Source organism: Pavona decussata, unplaced genomic scaffold (assembly GCF_977016875.1).
Source record: "Pavona decussata unplaced genomic scaffold, jaPavDecu1.1 SCAFFOLD_243, whole genome shotgun sequence".
Taxonomy (NCBI): domain Eukaryota; kingdom Metazoa; phylum Cnidaria; class Anthozoa; order Scleractinia; family Agariciidae; genus Pavona; species Pavona decussata.
The window spans coordinates 565,705-587,275 of NW_028145648.1; the positions used below are offsets into that span (position 1 = coordinate 565,705).

A 21,571-nucleotide genomic window follows, 5' to 3' on the forward strand; every position below is an offset into this window, starting at 1 on the left:
ACAAAATTGACAAGGGCGTTTTACTTACTGTTCCTAACTCAAAGTACGTTGAATTGATCAGTAAGTATTGTCGTCATGGAGTCGTCATGGATGACACTGATGAGAAAAATCAGCTACCAATTCATGCCATCCTAGGTGGAAGTGAGTACTCAAGAATTAAAACAAAGAGTAAGCCGGAATCAGATAATCCTCTGAACCAGTAGCCGAGGTGACTACTCTTGGGTGGACAATTATGTCCTCCAGAAAGGAAACTGCCTTCTCCCATGTTTATTGAACTTCAGTGGCGAATTATGAACAGCTGTGTAGCCTAGATGTCCTAGGACTTGAAGACAGACCTAAATGAATTCAGAAAAACATGCATGGTGAATTTACTGATCAACTATGCCAAAGTGAGCAAGGTTGGTAAGAGTCAGGTTTGCCGAGGAAGTTTCATCTCCACGACCAAGTGGCTTAAGAGCATCATGACGAACGAGAAGACCCAAGATTACTTAGCCCACCACAACATCCTTTGGGAATTTAACCTCAGCAGGGCGCCATCGAGGGGGCTTGAATCAAATAGGGGGAGTGTCAGACCGGAAATGGCATGACTGTGAAGCAGCGAGACTAAAAGCAGTGTGGCGTGATGTGACATTATGACGTCAGCGAAACCAGTTCGGACCGGTTAAGAAACAGGAATAAACACGTGTGAAGTGGTGAGCGAGAGTCAGCCGACAAACGAGAGATTTCTGTAATCTTTTATTCAGTTTTGTGAAATAAACGTGGATGCAAAATTTTTACGAGACCATGAAAACAACCTTCAATACCTGTCTGCAGATTCGTCAAAACATAGGATACAGTCTTATCCAGCAACAGTCCAACCAAATCATTTCCAACAATATACCCGCCTTACAGCACAGAGTTTAAGAGCATAGTTGGTTTGAAACTACCCAGACATCACTGGTATCCTACAGGATTCTGTCTATCTAACCCGCTCCTTAAATACACTTTGTAAAGCCATCTTACATCACACACCACTACTCCACCACCACAACACTCCAGACTAATCTTAGACCCCTAGGTTCGGGTTGTAGTTCACTGAATTCTCATATAGGATTGTTAGTCTGTAATAGTTTAATTGAAAGTACTTAATTTTAATAACTACTTGGTCCCAACACCAGTCTTTTTGGGTTTAGTGGACTATTAAATTATCTACATGTAAATGCCTGAAGCAGGGAGGTCCTTGTTGGGGAAAGCCAGGCTTTACAGTCATTGAGCAACCTGTGTGGCATGAAAGTCACAAGATTTCAAGATTATCTATTTCTATACTAGATATAGCTCTCGCTAAGTGCCAACAAGCAGCCATTCAAAAAAAATACTAATTGGTAATTTGAAGACACAAAGTCATGTTTTGTGCACGGCGTTTTTTTGTAGTGAAGTATTGAAGACAATTTGAAATGTGTTGAATTGTTATGTGAATATTTCGATCGACAGCGGAGAATTGCCAAAATGGAAAGAGATTTTTGGTTTTAAATTATCGTGATATTACGGTTTCAACAAAAGAATACAGAACAAAAATGAACCCAACAATAACCGTTTCTATCTTTTTAAGCTGTAAACAGTAACAATTTCAATGTTATGACGTGCTTGAACAATGAACAATAGAATTGTACATTTCATTGACAAAAACGTTCTTTGAGGCTTTACACAGAAACTTACATGCATTTCGTTCCAAGGCTTGTTGTATAGTTTAGTGAAATCTTTGACATGTGAGCATAAACAGTAACAAAATATTTCAATTATATTGTTTTTCGAAATCGAACAGTTGGCAAAGGACATGCACAAACTGTTTGCTTTGGGGTGCATGGGCCAGTCCGATGTTAATGGTATCAACCCATTATGCACCAGCCATTTCCAGAGGTTTTCCAAAATTCAGCAAAATTGGCAAAGTGGTTCAGTATTTCTTAGCCCATGTGCACTGAAAATACATAACTTACAGGGCCGAAAAAAAAAAACTTTGGTCTAAGATAGTTAAAATTACTAATTATGGAATAAAATACACTAGTTGCCAATCAAAAATTTTCCAAAAAAAAAAACTTGAAGGTAAAAATTTCTGAAATTTTGATGACATTTGATCCGCGCATAACATGGGTGAAATTCGATCTGCTTTCTCGATGAAAATAGAAAGAAAAGCACACAGAAAGCTTTCCTTTAGAAAAGCTTTCCTTCAGAAAAGTCTGTTTACGCCTTAGAAAGAAACGCGTATAATATAAATGCGAGAAGAGAAACGCGCAAGCGATTTGAAGGAACTACAAGTCAATTTCGAAGCGAATTTATCGACCCGTGCGGGGCACGTTTTTCAAATATTTCGCAAAAACTGTTCAGAGTACAAAGAATCGGTCAATTAGAATAGTATTTCAGTACAAATTCACAATCGAACCTGTAATTTTTTTGGCTGTTGAATTGCCAGAATGTAGCTTGCTCGCTCGTCGCTTGAAACGTTAGGTTTGCTTTGAATTTGATTAAGTTAAATCTCAGTTGCTTTGATTGCCTTTTGCTCGCTGGCGGTGACAAAGTTGGCTCACTGGCCGATGTCGCGTTTACTCTCGTGCGGCTCGCTGGCCGATAGTTTGCTACAGTTGTCGTTTGCTTTAGCTTTGCTTCGATTGAATTCAGTTTAAAGAGGTTTCTCAGTTTCTTTGATTGCTTTATGCCCGCTGGCGTTGTCTGGATTTGGCACGCTGGCCGAGTGTTGCACCGTGGCTGAGAACTCTTTTGGCTTGCTGGCCGATTGTTGAGCTTGCTAGCTCGATAAATATACCACAGTGGCAAGTACACTCACGTAGAATTGGTAATAAAAACAAATAAACCTTACAAAAACGGGTGAAAATGACCTCAAACTTGGTCTCAACTCCACTCGATCGATGAATGCCAAAGCCAGTGAGCATCGACGATGAGAACCATGCGGCCTTGACGTCACAATCTCTGCGAGCTGCGAACCACGATTGGTCCGTTGCAATTTTCACTACGTCATTGGAATCTCAGGATTCTTACCTTACACTCAGGAATCTTACCTTACAAACATGCCTCTCAATCACTCGAGATTTTTTCCGCCCGCACAATACTTTCGCACGGCTCTATAATGCTGCTGCCTCGCCAGCCTCGCGCTTGTTGGCAATTATAGAGCAGAATTTCCACAGGCAATAATAAATGTCATCACATCATCCAGAATTCCATCCAAGTGTAATTTTTCCACATTAACCAGCTTTTAGTTTCTCTCCCATCCATGCCATAAGGAGTTGTGATTTTTTGTTTGCATTGCATTATTTGTTTTCTTGTACAGACTGCAGTTCACTGTCAGTAGTATAGTAATAAAAATTTTTTTGAATGTAACAAGTTTGTTTTAAAATAGTGATACTAAGAACTCACACGTAAGAAATGCTTTGGGTGAACACTACTTAATATAGTGCTTCCCGGCCCAAAAAAGTATGTTTAATTGCAGATTATGCTTCATACATTCTATGGAAAACGCATCTCTCAGGTTCTGCTTTTTCTGTTACCACTAGATATGGCAAGAATATATTCTAAATCTAAATGTCGTTATGTCAGCAAAGTCGTGGGACATCACGCCAATTCTAAAATAATAATAAATAAAACTATACTAAAATATACAAAATAACAATAAAAGTTAATCTACCAATAAGAATTAAATTAAATTAGTTTACTTTTAAATAAACTTTTTTTAAGGTATTCCTAGAGGCTAAATCGAATCTTTCGGATAATGACCATTTTTTAACATATGCAAGATAACTTAAAATGGGACATGTACGCCAAATTTCAGAGATCAGGACTGAAGCATACGCGAGTAATAAGCAAGAGAAGTTTGGTTTATACGAGGTCTTTCGCGGGGAAAACACGGACTGCCTACTGCGAAAATCCTTGCATCGTCTTCGTGTACAATTCCCCAAAGAGTATGATGTTGACAGATCTGTCAATAGTGCTCTCTTTTACGTGAAAGATGAGACTGTTCTGGATCTCTAGATGGATGAAATAAAATTTCGGGGGCACCCAACGGATTGTTTCATTAAATGATCTGTTCAGAGGGCCCTTAATCCCCTACAATTTTCTAAAAATAATTTTCGCCTCGAACTTTCGTGATATGGGAAATTTAAGGCCTGGTGTTTTCGGATTGATAAAAATGTCGTTTCGGGTACCGAAAAAAGGTCAGCTAACATTTTCGGAAAGAAAATTAGACCTAAATTTTTTTAGGAAATGGACAAAAATGCCCCAGTAATTTCAAAAAGAGTCAAGTTCCCCTAGAATGACCAAACAAATAAAAATATTATAGCGCAGCTTTAAATGAATCTACAGAGCTTTAAAGGCACTCCAGATAGCCTAAAATAACGTTTCAAAGGATCTGAGAGAAAACTCCCATTGGGTGCCCCTGATATTTGTCTTCGCTTAAAGACATCATCTTCTGCGATCAACTCGGACGGTCTGGAGAATTTGGCAGGCGATAATGGGGTAAATTGAGTGGATCAATCTATAATTTTAAGACATCCTAAATTCTTTGGCAAGGGTTATTCCAGTTATCTTTGTTAAACTTAGTTCAGCCTCTGTACAAATATTTAAGAATCTTTCTCAGCATTCATTTTCATAAACCTTGGAACCATCAATGTTTTCTTAAATAAATGTAAATATATAAAACATCTATTTTGAACTGCAGATGAAAGATCAAATAGAAGAAAGATCCTCGCAGTTACTACGCAACTTAAGTAGTTGCGAAAAGAAAGCCTGAAAAAAATTCAGGCTTGAACTGAATTCGAACCCATGACCTCTGCAATGCCGGTGCAGTGCTCTACCAACTGACCTATCAAGCCCACTGGGAGCTGGTCATACTGTGAGTTCATAATATACCCGTGAAGAATGAATAAATAAATGTAAATATATGAGACACATATTTTGAACTGCAGATGAAAGAGCGAATAGAAGAAAGATCCTCGCAGTTACTATGCAACTTAAGCAGTTACGAAAAGAAAGCCTGAAAAAAATTCAGGCTTGAACTGGATTTAAACCCATGACCTCTGCGATGCCAGTGCAGTGTTCTTCCAACTGAGCTATCAAGCCAACTGGGAGCTGGTCATATTGTGAGTTCGTAATGTACCCGTTTTAGTTGCGTAGTAACTGCAAGCATCATTCTTCTATTTGATCTTTCATCTGCAGTTCAAATATATGTTTCAGATATTTACATTAATTTATTCATCCTTCACAGGTATATTACGAACTCACAATATGACCAGCTCTCAGTTGGCTTGAGAGCTCAGTTGGTAGAGCACTGCACCTGCATTGCAGAGGTCATGGGTTCAAATCCCGTTCAAGCCTGCATTTTTTTAGGCTTTCTTTTCGCAACTGCTTAAGTTGCCCAGTAACTGCATGTACTAAGTCTATACATCAATTTCACGTTCACACTGATGGATAGTGAACTTGGGTTGTCAAAGTTTTATCTAGTATTGGGTAGAAAAAAATACATTTTATTTCCATCATGGCCACGGGACTCAAACTCAAACTTGAACTGTTCTGACCAAGCGAGACCTAGTGGACTGGGGTGGGTGAGTGACACAAGAAATGCAGAAAATAACAAAAAAGAATGGGTATTAATAGAAGAGGCACGTCACATTACCACGTGATGGCCGCTTAACAATAAAAAACCAACCTTGCAATCTGTATGGTGAGTTAGCAACATTCTTTCCTTTGTGGGTTATCTCAATAGTAAGATCAGGGTATGATGCAAACAATCGGTAGCGGATGATGAATGAGCCATCATGTCTGTCCAGTTTTTGTATCCATGCTCTCACTCTGCCACTTGAACTTGAGATTTTTACCTGAAATGCATCTTCACCTGGGGACTCAGTCAGACTGCAAAAGACAATAAATGTTTATTTAGTTTTATACAGGGAGACTAATAAAGAGTTACACTATTGTGACACTGGAAGAAATAAAATGTCTGGTGAGAAAGGAACTGGCATTAATTTTTGGTCAATATTTTAAGAAAGCTTAAAAGGTTTTTTAGCCATATGTGTGCACGTAACCCACCTATGCCATAGCTAAGTTGCACAAGCAGAACACTAGAAGTGGAAATGGTGCAGCATAAAATCACACAAAGTGTAAATAAAAGCTGCAGGAATCAATTGCTTTTATCTCAAAATCTTGCGCAGTGACCTATCTTGATCTTTTCCATCCATGCAAGATTCAGTATGCCATCCAATAAAATTATCCGTAGCTGAAAAAGTCCTTTTTAAAAAAGTTATATGTATTCTTATAGATATAATTTAATAAATGAAGGCTAGGGACAAAAATTCAAAATTTTGAGTGCCTCATTAATTTCTCCCCCTACGCCAGTGGGAACCTTGTACTCTTTGTAGTTTCAACCAAGCTGGATTGGTCTGCAGGAAACGGACCAGAAAAAACAGTACCCTGCGCCACCAGATTAGGGGCTTGGCATAGCACTAAAACCCTGCTCTTTAAAAAATGTCTTGTTACTAAAACCTAATATTGGAGGTAATGGCTAAGTCACCCGGGAGCCTTGAGGCAACACAATTCAACTATAAACAGCAAGATTGAAAGCCACTTGAATAACTGTACTGGGGGAGCAAGCCTCTTGGATGGAAAAACATGTTTAGTAAAATACATTTGCATTTGCTTGGATTTTGTTTTACTGTGCTCTGAGATTAGTTGACAAATCTGGCACCACTTTCTCGATAGTGAGGTAAAAAACATTGAAATTACAAAACAAACTAAATAACCATGACAGTAACGTAAACACAGTACAGCAGAAGTGCTTTGTAGATTGGAATGGACACGTCGACGGACTCCGTTAAGAACTTAGGAGTGATATTTGATCCTACTCTCTCTTTTGACTCTCACATCCCAGCTCTCGCTGCTTCTTGTATCTCCAGGCTCGCTCAGATAAATTGGCAAAGCACGCTTTTAATCCAAAGCTACTTGTAAATATAATTAACGCGCTAGTCTTAAGTAGACTCTCTTACTGTTCCACGGTCTGGTCTAATACATCTGACAAAAATGTACGTAAACTGCAACATGTACAGAACTTTGCCGCCCGAATAATAAGTGGAAAGAGAAAATTCGATCACATTACTCCAGTGCTACGGGAGTTACGCTGGCTAACTGTAACACAGCAACTTTACCTAAGAGACGCTGTTTTTACTTTCAAATGTATGACGGGTTGCGTCCCTGACTACCTTAGATCCAAGCTAGTTACCAGGGGCCAAGCTTCCGGTCGCGTGACACGGAATTCACAACAGTTGAATATCCCTTTATTCAGAACAGCTACCGGTCAGCGGTCCTTCCAGTACAGAGCTGTCAGTTTATGGAACAGCTTAGATAAAGAACTTACACTTAGTGAAAATCATGAGGTTTTTAAGCGTAAACAAGCATATATTGCGGGACACTTAGGTATTTATAGACTTAATTAGTAATTTTCTACCTTTTATGTATCGTTCTTATATGTATATATAATTAATTTACCTTATTTTCATTTCAAACATGTTGTATTGATCACCGAAAAGCCCCTCTGGGGAGTGTTCAATAAAGTATTATCTTATCTTATCTTACCGTGGACACTGTTGAACGATATAAATGACAAAAATGGCAAACGGGAGAATTTAAATACATCATTCAATGCATCCAAGGTTTCAGTTATATAAAAATGTTAGTTTGGAACCACACAAAGTGTCTGCAATTCCAAATAGCAGGAGCCCATAATGAACATGTCATCTGTTTCCCCCTTGGGTCAACCCCCAGAGTTGAAAGAAGGATTGTAAAATCAGTCAAAACCAACCAACCAAAAAGAATGGGAAACAACAATAGACAGGCAACTGCGTATTAGTCCAGATTTGCTAATTACGTGGGATGCTCTGAGGGCCCTGTCTAAAAATGGGCTCCCTATCTCTTTTTCTTTGTCGTAGTCGCAAAATGTGCATCTTTCAATTATTAACTTGTTTTAAAGGTATCAAATTCAGTTTTCTCCTAGAAGGAATATTTTTGTCTCCTACTGTCTTTATCGTCTTTTAGAAAAACTGTCCAATCAGAATGCAACATCTTAGTGCATGTCAGGAGGGATCGGACGGGAGTTTTTCACTATTGTGACGTCATGTACCTGGAACTGTGAAGGAGCAAGCGGCCATATTTTTTTAATATTAAAGAATCGAATGCGCTGTCTATATACCTGCCAACTCTCACACCTTCGGGTTGAAAACTTCGATCTCATGCCGGCTCATGCTTACGGGTCAATTTCTCACGCCTGATTGAAAAATGTGAGTTGTTGCTGTCTTGCTTGACACAATTTCCAAAAATATGTTAACTCAGACCCATGTAAGGAACAAAAACCATGTGTAAAATGAATAAATGACAATACCTTCCTCGCGATCACTGATTTTTGAAGGTGAAAAGCACTGGGAGCGAGCTCGCGTTTATGTGCATCCTAAGACTGGGACTGGGAAATGTGAGGGATGTTTCCGCTTTTGGACGTCTTTGGAAGACTTCAGACTTCTTCGGAAGACTTCGGAATTCTTTGGGAATCTTCGGAAATGATGGTGTCATCTTCAAAAATCCCAGCACTCTCAGGATAAAAATCGCACGCCTTTATCTCAGAAAAAGTTGGCAGGTATATGTTTACAGAAAGAAAATTAACCCTTTTGAAGCGATAAATCGAATGGATAAGTTCTAAGAACTACTCCACAGTTTAAATGATGCAAAATGGATAGCTTGCGGTGAAAAAATTTGGTATTGACTGCAGACCAGATTGTGTTTCACAGTGTTGAGAATAAAGGTCAAGCTTAAGCTTAAAACATTACAGGTTTGCACTGCAGACTTTGTGGAACTGATGCCTAAACATTACTGGAAATCCACTTCATAAAAGAATTAAAGGTTTGATTGTCCATTCTAGTTTTTGTGTTTATTTAGGAATCTGCCCCGGGTCATGACATTTTCCAAAAGCAATTTCCAGTATGATCTCAGATAAATAGGAAATATAAATAGCTGTGAACAGTGTGTGAGTCAGATACGTATCTGCGCCTTTCATGACGTTTTGAGAAAGAAATTTCCGGTATGATCTCGAGTGCCATTATGCAATATTTCAGCATAACGCGTAAATGCCAGTATAGGCATCTTGCGATCCAGAAAACAAACTTATCTAGTAATTTTCTGCGAATTCACCATTAGGTATAGTTTTCCATTTCTGTTGATCTGTATGAGTCTCTTCAAAACGACTGGGTGGGAGGCTACACATTAATCATACACATAAAAATAACTATATATAAAATATCACTACCTCAGATATTAGTATTAAATGCCCATTACACCTGAATATATTCATATACTCATTCTAAAACAGTTGTTTAATTAAAATCCTCAAAATGGCTATGTTCTCCTGAACAAGTGTGTTCTCACCATTAATTTAAACTGCTCCAAACTGCTTTCATGCCTAATTGCACAGGGTAAATTATTTCATTTTAAAAGATGTTGCTGCCATAAATGCTCTGTCCCCCAATGACTTCTTGGTTCTAATGTTGGAAGGTGCTATGAGCCATTCACAGTTCCTGCTAAGGTCGTATGAGGACTTTAAACTTGAATCAGAACATGAATATAATCAGAAGCATGACCATGTATAGCTTTGAAAGTGATAATCTGGAGTTAAATTCAATTTGGCAACTAATCGGTAACCAAATGCAATTTGCATAATGCAGGAGGTATTGAATGTTGGCAGTTTGTTCTTTTTAATAGTGTCTGTTACCGGCTTCCTCCTGTCGATAAATCGTTCCTTGACGAACGTGTTAAATTGGACCTCCCCGATCTTGACAACATTCTGTACAGTGTTAACGACGGCCTCGTCTACAACATCCTTTCTGTGAACTGCTATTAGATCTTCACTCTCTTCAGTAAAAGGATTCCCAAGCTCTTCAAAATATGCGACCACATTCAAGACATCTCTAGCGAAGGCGGTTTGTGTAGCTGGTGTTTGTTCATGATGTTGATACTTTGGAACTGGCGTAGAATCTTCAAATTCTTTTATCATCCTTGCAACTTCCGGCCCACCAACCATCCATCTTCGAAGCGCTGCGGGATTTTCGGTTAACCTAACTGCTTCCCCTTCACCCTTTACTTCGGAATTCACTTGCTCATGGGCCTGGTCTAAAGCAATGGAGGAGAATACTTTCTCTGTTTTGTGTACCATAAACGACCCATTACAAAACCTTTGGAACACATCTGGATGTTGGGCGGGAAGTTTACACATGTCCTGGATATGAACAGAAAGCCACCTTGCATAATTGGTTTGGTTCAGGGCAAACATCCAAGGTACAATATTGGTCAGGGCATGGATATAGAGAGAAAAATCAGCTTCTCTAAAAGCCCGTACAAGCTGCAGAGAGCAAATCTCAAAATGGACAACTAGATCCCAGAAAAGAAAGTGTGGGCACTTCTTAGACATTTCCTCCTTGCAATCATCAAAGGACTTTGCATCTTGACCATCACTTTCTGTAACTTTAAAGACATATTCCTGGTAGGCCTTCTGCTGGAGAAGATGAAGAGTGGCGGCCGTTACTTGATGCGCACGTCTTGTTCTTGTGAGGTGGCTTGCGGTGATAAATGAATCTGCCACGCCTTGAGTAGCTACGCCTGCTGTAGATAGAACCTCTGTCCATCCGCTACCATTCAGCCATTTTCCAAGTGCTTTTAAGGCTGCCATTTCAATGTGGAGCCCGCCAAGCATCACAACAAAATGATCTTCTCCGTGAGTTCCGTCAAGGCTCCACTGGATCTGCTTAGCCAGGGCAAACAAGGGCTGATCAAAGGCAATGACTGTAATCTGAGTGGGACTCACATGGTGTACTGCAGACCTAATCACATTCATGGAATGCTGACTCATCGCCAGCGAGAGGGCATTCTCTGTAAACATGGGAAGAAGTGCAATGACAGCTGGCCGATGGAGTGATGCGGGAGATTGCGAGGCACGATATGCTGCCCAAGACACTGTTCCATGTTCGCAGAACTCTTCCCTTGAGAGAAGTTCCTTTACTTTGTCCAGCCAGTCTTTCTCTTTGTCCTTTCCGCAATTTGATGTGATTGGATGAGAAACAATCCGTCCGGATATCTTTGGAGCAAAAAGTTCCTTTGATGATACAGTCACAGGGGGTACGTCACTGTAGGATGCTGGGATTTGAGCAACCTTCTTACATTTGCTGCACTGGGAGAGATCAAAGGTGTCAACTGCCCTACCAACCCCTGGTTCGTCAGCCGTAGGATGCTGGACAAGAGAGATGGCAGTGCCATGGAATGAGTCTTGAGACGTTGTCGAACTTGGGTTGTGGTCTATGTTGTCCACTGCTGTTTTAGTAAACAATCCTTTACACAGTTTGGATGGACAAACGACTGCTTCACTCTCATACCTTGCAATGACAGTGTTAGCTATGTCAGTGGATATAGAAAGTACCCTGTCATACGAAATACATATTCCTAGTTTAAAGAAAGCATCAATGAGAGATCTGTCCCTTGTCGATCCATGGATTTTTAGAGCTGCATAAATGGGAAAAGGACACTCTTTTTCTCTTGCATGATGGGTAGTGGATGGGTCTTTTCCATCACGAACGTGTGAGATGCTGTTGAACATGAGTAACTGTGAAATGGTAAGGGATACTTGATTAGGAACTTTGCAGTCTCAGCAGCTGTTTCTTCGTTGATTGTGACACCTTTCAAAATGTCAATCAGAATCTTTAGAGATGCAGGAACAGCAGATTTCTGGCAACCCGGTTTAAATGATCCAGTGAAACCATTCTTTACCTGTAGCATATCTCACAATATTTGCAGCCTTGGCCAGGTGGCACGCCTCAGAATCCTTCTTTTTTGCTAGTTTTATCATATCTCCAAGATCCTCTTTTAAAACCAGAACGACATCTCTTCCTTGGGCTACGGCTGTAAGATCTCGAAAAGCAGTTAAGATTCTCTCCTTTAATCTGGAAGTATGAATCCTTCCAAGATCAACTTCTAGTTCCTCCAGCTTTGAGGAAAAGAATTTTGTCAGCTCGCTCATCTTGAACACGGGTATTTCTTCACTTGCTAGTTTTTCATTGATGTAGGCGACCAGCTGGGCAAAGGCAAGCTCCCCTAAATCTGATGTTGTGCTGATTGAGACCCACAGAGAGGCCGACCTCCGATTTCTCACCTGATTGTTGAAACAAACAAGACATGCTGTGTCGTATTTTGCTTCTAATGCCACCATATTGCCAGCAGACAGCTTAGCTATCAGCTTACCATCACTTAAGAAGATAGCAAAATCTCTAACCTTTTTGTCCACTTTCAGGGTTTCAGCTCCATGGAGATCTGAGGCGTTGCCAGGCTGTTCACAGAAAAAGAAGTGTTTTTTAATACTAGCATTTGTAATGCTAGATCTCCTGGACTTTACAGGACTACCAGCCTTATCTCCCGACGTTTCAGCAAGCCGTCTCTTCTTTGCTCAATTTAACTTAGTGTTGCTGAAAAGATCTCTGCAGCATTTGTGCCATGATGCCTTGTGACTTATTAGCGTTTGCTCGATTCTTGAACTTTCATCCAGCAATTCGATGTTTATTTCAATCGGCAAAGCACCAACACTCTTAAATTCCGCCACATTATTAGCAAAGGATCTGTAACCTGCACCATTGTCATTTCTTTTGGAATTTGCAGGGCACTGTAAACATTCTACCGAAGGCTTTTGGCAGATGATACAATATCTCCAGTCCATGTTATACGGGCAGTCTTCATCAACTGAAATTATTTTTTGATTTCTCATGAGTTTACATTGAGTATTTACGGTTTATTTTGAAGTCATTATCACTCAATCAAGGTTTTGCAATTAGCTGTTATCGGCACAAGACGTGCTTGTTATTTGAGCTAGCCATCAATCTAGATTCTACCTTATTTCTCTAAAACATAGTTATTCTCTGTAATAAAAATTATCTCTATTTAATGAACCTAAGCTTTTCCAGGTGAAAAGTTAGGGCAAAGTACTTACTTACCTAGGATGACGCAAGTTTTCATGGCGGCCGCCATATTTAATACCGCGAGTAGACCAGGCGCTAGTTCCCAAGCTCACGCACATACAATTGAAGAACAATTGTTTTTACCGAATGATATACCATTAGAAAATATTCAACAAGATTAATAACGGAAACATTGCATTGTTTTTGAGGACTTGTTATAATCCAGCATATTTGAGGCAAAATTTTCAAATAAAACGGGAACATGGGGTACTATCTGTTGTTTTGTAAATAGGCTATGTTTTAACTTTGACTTAGCAATTTGATTCAGCTTGAATTGTAATATAGTTATTTTTCTTTCACTTTCTTGCTTGTAGAGTTGACTAACTTTCTATATCAGTCTTTTATTGATCGAATAAAGATTATTATTATTATTATTATTATTATTATTGTTATTATTAATAGTAGTAGTACTAGAAGTAGTAGTAGTAACAGTAGTACAGCGCATCAGCATTAGCATCACATTGTCTGAGAGATATTTTATGAAAATATGACCATTCCATTTGTAAAAAAAGATGCAAGGAATGAAAAACAAATTCCATAATACGGTTTGTCCGCTTAAATGCGGTAATACGGTTTGTCCGCTTAAATACGATTACGTAGTTGATCACGTGACATGTCACGTGACTAAACATAACCCTGTGATTGACGTGGAAACTCTTCGCCTCCTAATTCAATGTAAGTATTGAGGTAAGAATAAAAAAATACGGCTTTATTTTTCCACTATTTGCCTAAGCCTCGTTTTCATGCGGCCATGATTTGGAGCATGACATGTAAGTATTCTGGCAAAGTTTCGTGCTTTTATCAAAAAACGAACTATTCGACCATTTTTTGGTCGTTAGCAGCTTGACTACACCTTGTTCAGAGAAGTTTCAACATGCTTAAAGAAGTTGGTCGTCCTTGTGACATGGATAATAATATGTTTGCGTTAATCAAGCAAAGAATGTGCACCGACAATTGCAAAGTATGGGCGTGTCATTTGGAAAGCGATGGTAAAGAGACAACTCTGGCACAGCTGATAACATGGATAAATACCGAAATGAAGTCCAGAGTGAGAGCAGCGGCACCCCTAAAAAACGTAGGCCAACACCTAAGACATCCTGTTAACCATGTAACACCACAAGACAGCCACACTCAAAACAGCTCTTCCTTGCCCAAGTTCTGTATCTACCAGACCTTAAGCCACTGGGTCAATCAGTGTCCAAAAATCACCTCACTCAGTTTTTGCCACGCAAACCGGAAGTCGCATTGACTAACCTACCGCAAGGCAGTGTTCCCTCAATAACGCCATCTTGAGTCGTTATCTTTGTTAAGTATTTCGCGCACACCTTTAGTGCATATCGCTGTTGCGCTACGTTCCTCGGGAACAGTGACATGAAATTAGATTTTACAGACAGATCAGTAAAATATTGTTAATAGAACGTGACTCACGTGCGTTACTCGTTCTCAGTGAGCCATTCAGGGCGGGTTGCTTTCAAGGGAGCTACTGTGTAGTCATGCTTCCAAGATCAGCAAAATCAATAGTTTCGTTGTAGCTTAGCTCACTACATTATAGCTTTGTTGTCCTTAGCTTATTGTAACATTTATTTGGATTGGCCGAAAGTATTAAGGCCTCACTCATAACTTGTTAAGTACACGTGTAAAGCCAAGCTGCTGTATAGTACAGCTTAAACTACTGGCTCAGTAAGCAGACGCTGTCTAGCTATAAAAGCCCAAACAAACTGTTCAAGGTTCAATTTGCAGTTCTGTTGTGCAGTGTACTCACTATTTGCTGTCAATTTGTCAAACGTTTTTTTCCCTCCCACCCTCCCATTTGCGGATGGGTTGTTTGCGTTCCTTGCTTTAATAAACTAGGGTCACTCCCGCGTTGTGCGGTTAAGTCTGCGCAGCGACTTCCCCCAAGCTTGTTCGCGTCTCTGCTTTTGTTTATCGCCTGCTAACCAATACTCTTGTCCGATCTAGCACGTGCTGTGTACCATTCAGCTCGTAGTGCTGGGGAGATAAGTGATGTTGTTTTTGTCACGCAAACCGGAAGTGGCATTGACTAACCTACCGCAAGGCAGTGTTCCCCTCAATAACGCCACCTTGAGTCGTTATCTTTGTTTGTTAAGTATTTCGCACACACCTTTAGTGCATATCGCTGTTGCGCTACGTTCCTCGGGAACGATGGCTGTCCTTCCGCTGACCCCAACAGAAATTCTCGCCGAACCCAGACTGTCTGACGTTTGACAAATTGACAGCAAATAGTGAGTACACTGCACAACAGAACTGCAAATTGAACCTTGAAGAGTTTGTTTCGGCTTTTATAGCTAGACAGTGTCTGCTTACTGAGCCAGTAGTTTAAGCTGTACTATACAGCAGCTTGGCTTTACACGTGTACTTAACAAGTTATGAATGAGGCCTTAATACTTTCGGCCAATGCAAATAAATGGTACAATAAGCTAAGGACAACAAAGCCATAATGTAGTGAGCTAAGCTACAACGAAACTATTGATTTTGCTGACCTTGGAAGCATGACTACACAGTAGCTCCATTGAAAGCAACCCGCCCTGAATGGCTCACTGAGAACGAGTAACGCACGCAAGTCACGTTCCATTAACAATATTTTACTGATCTGTCCGTAAAATCTAATGTCAATTAGTGTCCAAAAATCACCTCACTCAGTCTTAAGGAAGGCCTAAAAGCCACAAAAGATAATCCTGCCTGCTTGAGCTGTTTAAAACAAGCAGGAAGAGATCACCTGACCACATCATGTTCAAGGAGGAGATAGAGCCCTGAAAATCAAATGGAATCCAGTGCACGTACTATCATCATCTACTCCTACATGCAGCATTTGAACCAACTGCCGCAGTGATTTTTTCTGCAAAAGACAACAAAAGAGCTTTGTTGCCAATTGTGCAATTGGACCTCCTAGGAACAGGAAGTTGATGAAAAACCGGAAATGCCTCACTGGATTCAGAAGCACAGATCAGCTTGATTCAGCTTGAATCTTGAGAAGACCTTGGACTAAAAGGAAATAACATTGTAATTATGATCTTGGTGGGCGGACGGGAGAAGAGCTGAGGACAAAGACGTATCAAATTTACATGCGATCGCTTGAAAAACCACAGTGTTTACACACAATCCGGGCCATAGGAATTCCGTCGGTAAGTGATGAAATTTCAGAAGTAAGAGTTGACGGCATAGCAAGACAATTTGGCCTTATAAAGCACACCTTCATCGAGCATTTAGAACAGCAGATTTGCTCATTGGTATTGATCAAGCGACTTTTGACGTAGGAGAAACAAAGGAGACCAGAGACATGGTCGCACGATATACACAGCTTGGATAAGTGATATTTGGAGCAACACACGACTAAAAGTTATAGGAGTGCCAAGTGTACCATGTCAAACTGAGGACGCATTGCGATTTGTGTGGAACCTGCCTGCAAGCACCTTCAACAGATCAGGAGAGAGAGAGAGTCACAGTAGTGAACCCTATTAAAGATGGCCCCCTTTCATCTTAAGAGCTGCAAAATGGCGAGAAACAATGGACAAAGGATTGCCAGACAAGCCTGAAAGATCGCCTCAGCAAAAGAGAATTTAGCAAACTCCAGCCCATACAGAGATCTGGAAGGTGTCTACAGAATAGGTGGTCGAATCGAGAGAGCCCTATTTTTCTATGAAACTAGACATCCAAGTCTACTCCCCAGAGAGCACTGGGTATCATGTCTGATTGTGCGCCATGTTCATCAGTGTGGTCATACCAGCATAGCTGCCACAGCAGCTAGGACAAGGAATAAGTATTGGATAATTGGAGTACATAATCTTGTAAAGTCAGTCAAAATCAAGCATGTCTTATGCTGTGAACTAGAAGTGAAAACATAACCTCAAGTTATGGCAGACCTTCCACCCAGCAGTATGGCTCATCCAATTAAGGTCAGGATTAAGAGTGTGTAGGGCAAGCAATGATCTTAGGTTTGCAGATATCTAGGGATCTTACGTGGAATAATCACATATACGAGGTTGTATAGAAAGTAAACAAGTGCCTGTGCTTTGTGCGCCAGCTTAAGCGCGCACAAGTGAAGTCGGAGGAACTTTTGCGTTCCTATTTAACTTTTATAACACCTGTTACTGAATACGCATGCCCTGTTGTTCATCATAGCCTCCCGCAAGTACCTTTCAGTTGATCTAGAGAGTTGTCAAAGGTGAGCTTTGTGCATATCTATCCAGATTGTTCATACAATGAGGCGCTTCCTTTGACTGGTCTAGTTCCCTTACACGAGAGCCGCAAGTTCTTATGTGATAAGCTCTTTAATTCCATCCTGTCTAATCCCTGGCACACGCTGTATGGCTTACTGACTCCCAAGAATGAGTGTGAAGTCAAATTAAGGAGTCAGCACTCTTTTACTACATTGCGCCTCCACACCATCCATACTTGCAATAGTTTTATCTATCAATATGCCCACAAAGCAATGATGTAATATTCTTCTCTTAATTATATATTTTGTCCATTTATATTTTAAATTCTTAGCTTAGTATTGTGTGATTCATTCTTATAACTTTTATTGTTAATCAGACGTAATTCAGCTTGTGGCTGCAAGGATTTTGATTTATAATCTATCTATCTATTTATCTATCTGTCTCTGTCTCTCTGTCTCTCTGTCTCTCTGTCTCTCTCTCTGTCTCTCTCTCTGTCTCTCTCTCTGTCTCTCTCTGTCTCTCTCTCTCTCTCTCTCTCTCTCTCTCTCTCTCTCTCTCTCTCTCTCTCTCTCTCTCTCTCTCTCTCTCTCTCTCTCTCTCTCTCTCTCTCTCTCTATCTATCTATCTATCTAACCCCGCCGTTCCATTACATGTCTTGTGTCTATTTTTGCCCATACAGCATCAAGATTGGCCGTACAAAAGCGGCCAAACATTATGGCCTCATTTTCACGTTCTTGAATACCAGGGCAGTCCACCTGTAACTGGCAGTTGGTTTGACGACTATGGAGTTCATACAAGTTCTAAGAAGATTCTTTGCCTTGAGAGTAGTACCCTCCATGATGATTATTGACAATGGGTCACAGTTTATTGGAGCAGAGCGAGAGCTTCGAGAAATGATTGAGGGGTGAGATAAAGAGAAGCTACACGAGTACTTAGCAGAAAAGGGGATGTAATGGCAGTTTATCACCTCACCAGTGCCACACCAAAATGGGAACATTGGTCAAAAGCTGGAAGATAGCACTTAAGAAGGCAACAAGTGATCAAGTGTTGATGCCCATGGAACTTAATATGTGTCTTCTGGAGATCGCTAATCTCGTTAATCAACATTCGATTAGCCGTATTCTGAATGATCCAGATGATGGCTGTACATGTGTCCCAATGACATGTTGCTCGAGTGAGTGTCTTCCCAAGTTCCTAAAGGACTATTCAGACAAATCAAGAATCCACGACTCATGATAGAAATAGTCCAGAAAAAAAAATGGCATATAGAGGGGGGATGTGCGAGTGGATGATTTCGTTATTGTTCAAATGCCTGGTGGAGTTCGTGGTAAGTGGAATGTCGGCAGAGTTATCATGTTTCCTGGGCATGACAGCGGGATCCGTAATGTCAAGGTCAAGAAAAAAAGGCTCACACAGGAGAATAAGAAAGACCCATAACCAAGATTGCGGTGATCTATCCAGCAGAAGGATATAAAGATGACCCATAAAAAGATGAGGACTACACCCTCAATGGGGCAGAGAGTGTGCGTGAATGTTTGATGCTTGCGTGACATTTTGATAACTTGATAAGAGAACTGTTTTTCATTTGATTAAAGAAAATGGCTGTCAAAAATATGTAACTAATTAGTCTGCAATTTCAATAGATCAGAACAGATTAAATTTAGTACTGTCTCTGTTCGGAGTGTTTAGGAGTTTTGGCTTTTCAAATGATCCTTTTAGTGTCTAGGTGAAACATGGAATCCTTTCATGAAAAATGTTTGTTCGATCTTTCTATATGGTATCGTATGCTTGGTAGTTAAACATCATTTACTCGGTTTAAAGCAAGTATTATTGCCCGCTTGCTTCACGCAATTGTGTGTACTTTTACTTTCGTTTATCAAAGCTGTTTTTTCTTTAATTACCATTAGGTATTTAGTGATTCAATTCAACATTGAATATTAATCATTAAAAAGCATTATACAAATTAGGATTCCATGCCTTCTTTGCTATTTCTAGGATTCCCAACCCGTTGGATCATAAGAGTTTTTTGGGGCAGGTCACACCCCCACGGCAATCTTCCACCACTCTTCCAGAAGCTCGCCAAGCGGCGACTTGAATTCGCCCATCATTGTTAGAGAGCTATGGGTGAGATAGCCCAGTGGAAGCCAATTGGCCCTGTCCACCCCAGAAGATTGACCTTTCCAGACGGGATAGCCAGGGACTCGGGATGGACAGGTCAGATCTTGGGAACGCTATGGCAGACCTGGAAAAGAACGCGTGCGGAAATAGCCTGCAACTGGAGGATTTTTAGCGCATCCCTTTCATCTTAGAAATCCACCACAAACTGCTTACTGTACTACTGAATTCATATTTATCAGAGCTCTCAAAGATGTCACCCAGCACCCTGCATTAACGCTTGAGACTTATGAGATACAACTATCAAGTTCAGTAAGTGCCAGGAAAAACACCAAGTCACTGCAGATACACTCTCATGTGCTCCAATAGGCCTACCTGGGCAAGAAGACAAGCTGCTTGTAGAAGAAGTAAAAGCCTTCTTAACTCAGACAACTTCCCATCCCCCTGCAATGGAAAACTGACTACAACAGATAAGGAATGCATAGAAGACACACAGAATGCTACCTAGTAAGATCGTATTTCCTTCAAGGGTGCCCCCTTACATGCCTTACCAGCCACTGCTACGCCCATAATAGGAAAGCAGAAGCCACCTCAGGATTGTTGATGACTTACTCCTGCATGGTGATTGAAAGTAATTCCAAAGAGTATGTAACTACAAATCCTCGACTGCATTCTAACCAGCCACCTAGGTGTGACTAAGAGTAGACCCAGAGCATGCAATTCTGTCTGGTTTGTAGGACTGTTTACATAAATTGGAGATTTAATCATCTGATGCATCACATGTGCCAAGGAACAACCAACACCAAGAAAGCCACTTATGCCTTCATCCCATCCCGTCCCTGGGAAAGAGTTGCAACAGATCCATACGACCTTAAAGGAAGAAAATGCATCAACCTGGTAGATTATTACTCAAGGTGGTTTGAAATCAAGGAACTTTGTGATGAGACATCTCATGCAGTCATAAAAGCACTCAAGGAGGTTTTTGCCACACGTCGTATCCCAGATGTTGTAATGTCTGACAACTGACCACAGTACAGCTCGGTGGCCTTTCGACAGTTTGCAGCAGCATACCATTCCACATGTTACTAGTTCACCAAAGTACAGCACAGGCGAACAGCAAAGTTGAAAGGGTGATTTGCACAGTAAAGTCCATGCTCAGAAAAAATGAAGACATCTTCAGCTCCCTCTTGACTTACACGTCAACTCCCCTACAAAGTAGTTACTCACACGCAGCTACCAAGCCACCCAGCCAACTTGTACCCCAATGTACAGATATAGGACCGCCAGTTGGTGGAAGAAAAAGAAAGCTTGTATCAGTTGAACCAACAGCGCAACTTTGACAAGTGTCATAGAGCAAAAGAATCACCAACACTTGAACCGGGTGACTGAGTTTGGATAACACATCAAGATCGATATGGCCTGGTGACAGAGAAAATTAAAAAACCCTCCTCCTGCTTTGTGATTATAGACAAGGGCATGCTCCGATGAAACCACTCTGCCCTAGTGGCCACAGCAGAACCTGTTGGGACTAAACAGCCAAACGCTATGCCAGCCCCTGATGCCACTCCTGACATGCCAGTACCCCACACTCCACCAAGGCTTCAGACTCCACAGATATCCCCATCTCCACAGACAGCTGTGCCTGTCGCTACACCTGGAACAACACCAGAAGAGTGCGTCCTTCCCCCTCCCCGCCAATCCAAGCCCTGAGTTCCTGACAACCCAGTCGGGAAGGACTGTGTGGCCTCCAAAATGTCTTAATCTTTAGTCGAACATTGAACAGTGAGAAACATTTTGACGTGTTGCTATTATTACTTTTATTTGTTGTTGTTGTATACTGATAGCTTTCTCTTTCAAGGGGAATGTAGGATTAGGAAGTTCCCATTGCATGATGGGAACCTGGTAACTGCCACAGTGCATGTCACATAATTCATTTTACCACGTGCCTTATGTAAATGAGTTAGCTCTCACAGAACCGCCATGTTGATCTACGCCTAAAAATTTTTGTGAAAATATAGCATGGTGTCAGAAGTGGGATGGGTGACTAGAAAGTCCGAAGACACCCAAGCAAGAGACTTTAAGTTATCCTAAAAGATTTATCGACATGTTGGATAAAAGCAAGGAGGAATGGCACGACTTAATTGGCTTCAAATTACCGAAAATCGATTAGACTCCAGGTCTCAATTTGGCTCAAAGGTTGAGGCGCTT

General features: G+C 40.7%; 2 protein-coding genes, 1 non-coding gene and 1 pseudogene across 3 annotated transcripts in view; 3 read left to right on the forward strand and 1 right to left on the reverse strand.

The window, feature by feature from the left end:
- Nucleotides 1-21,571, reverse strand: part of LOC146457442 (protein O-glucosyltransferase 2-like) — a 91,885-nt gene that overhangs the window by 50,892 nt on the left and 19,422 nt on the right. The window contains exon 2 of the mRNA XM_085091953.1: nucleotides 5,690-5,892. Coding sequence (XP_084948079.1) covers nucleotides 5,690-5,892 — 203 coding nt within the window. The remainder of the gene's footprint in view (nucleotides 1-5,689; nucleotides 5,893-21,571) is intronic.
- Trnaa-ugc (transfer RNA alanine (anticodon UGC)) lies at nucleotides 5,286-5,358 on the forward strand. Its single transcript has one exon. It is a non-coding gene; the product is annotated as a tRNA-Ala (tRNA).
- On the forward strand, nucleotides 13,924-15,837 carry LOC146457445 (uncharacterized; the record flags this gene model as incomplete). The annotated part of the gene is made up of 2 exons (XM_085091956.1): nucleotides 13,924-14,309; nucleotides 15,732-15,837. Coding segments are annotated over 2 exons (492 nt in total), but the record flags the coding sequence as incomplete, so codon positions are not given.
- On the forward strand, nucleotides 15,853-18,540 carry LOC146457446 (uncharacterized; annotated as a pseudogene).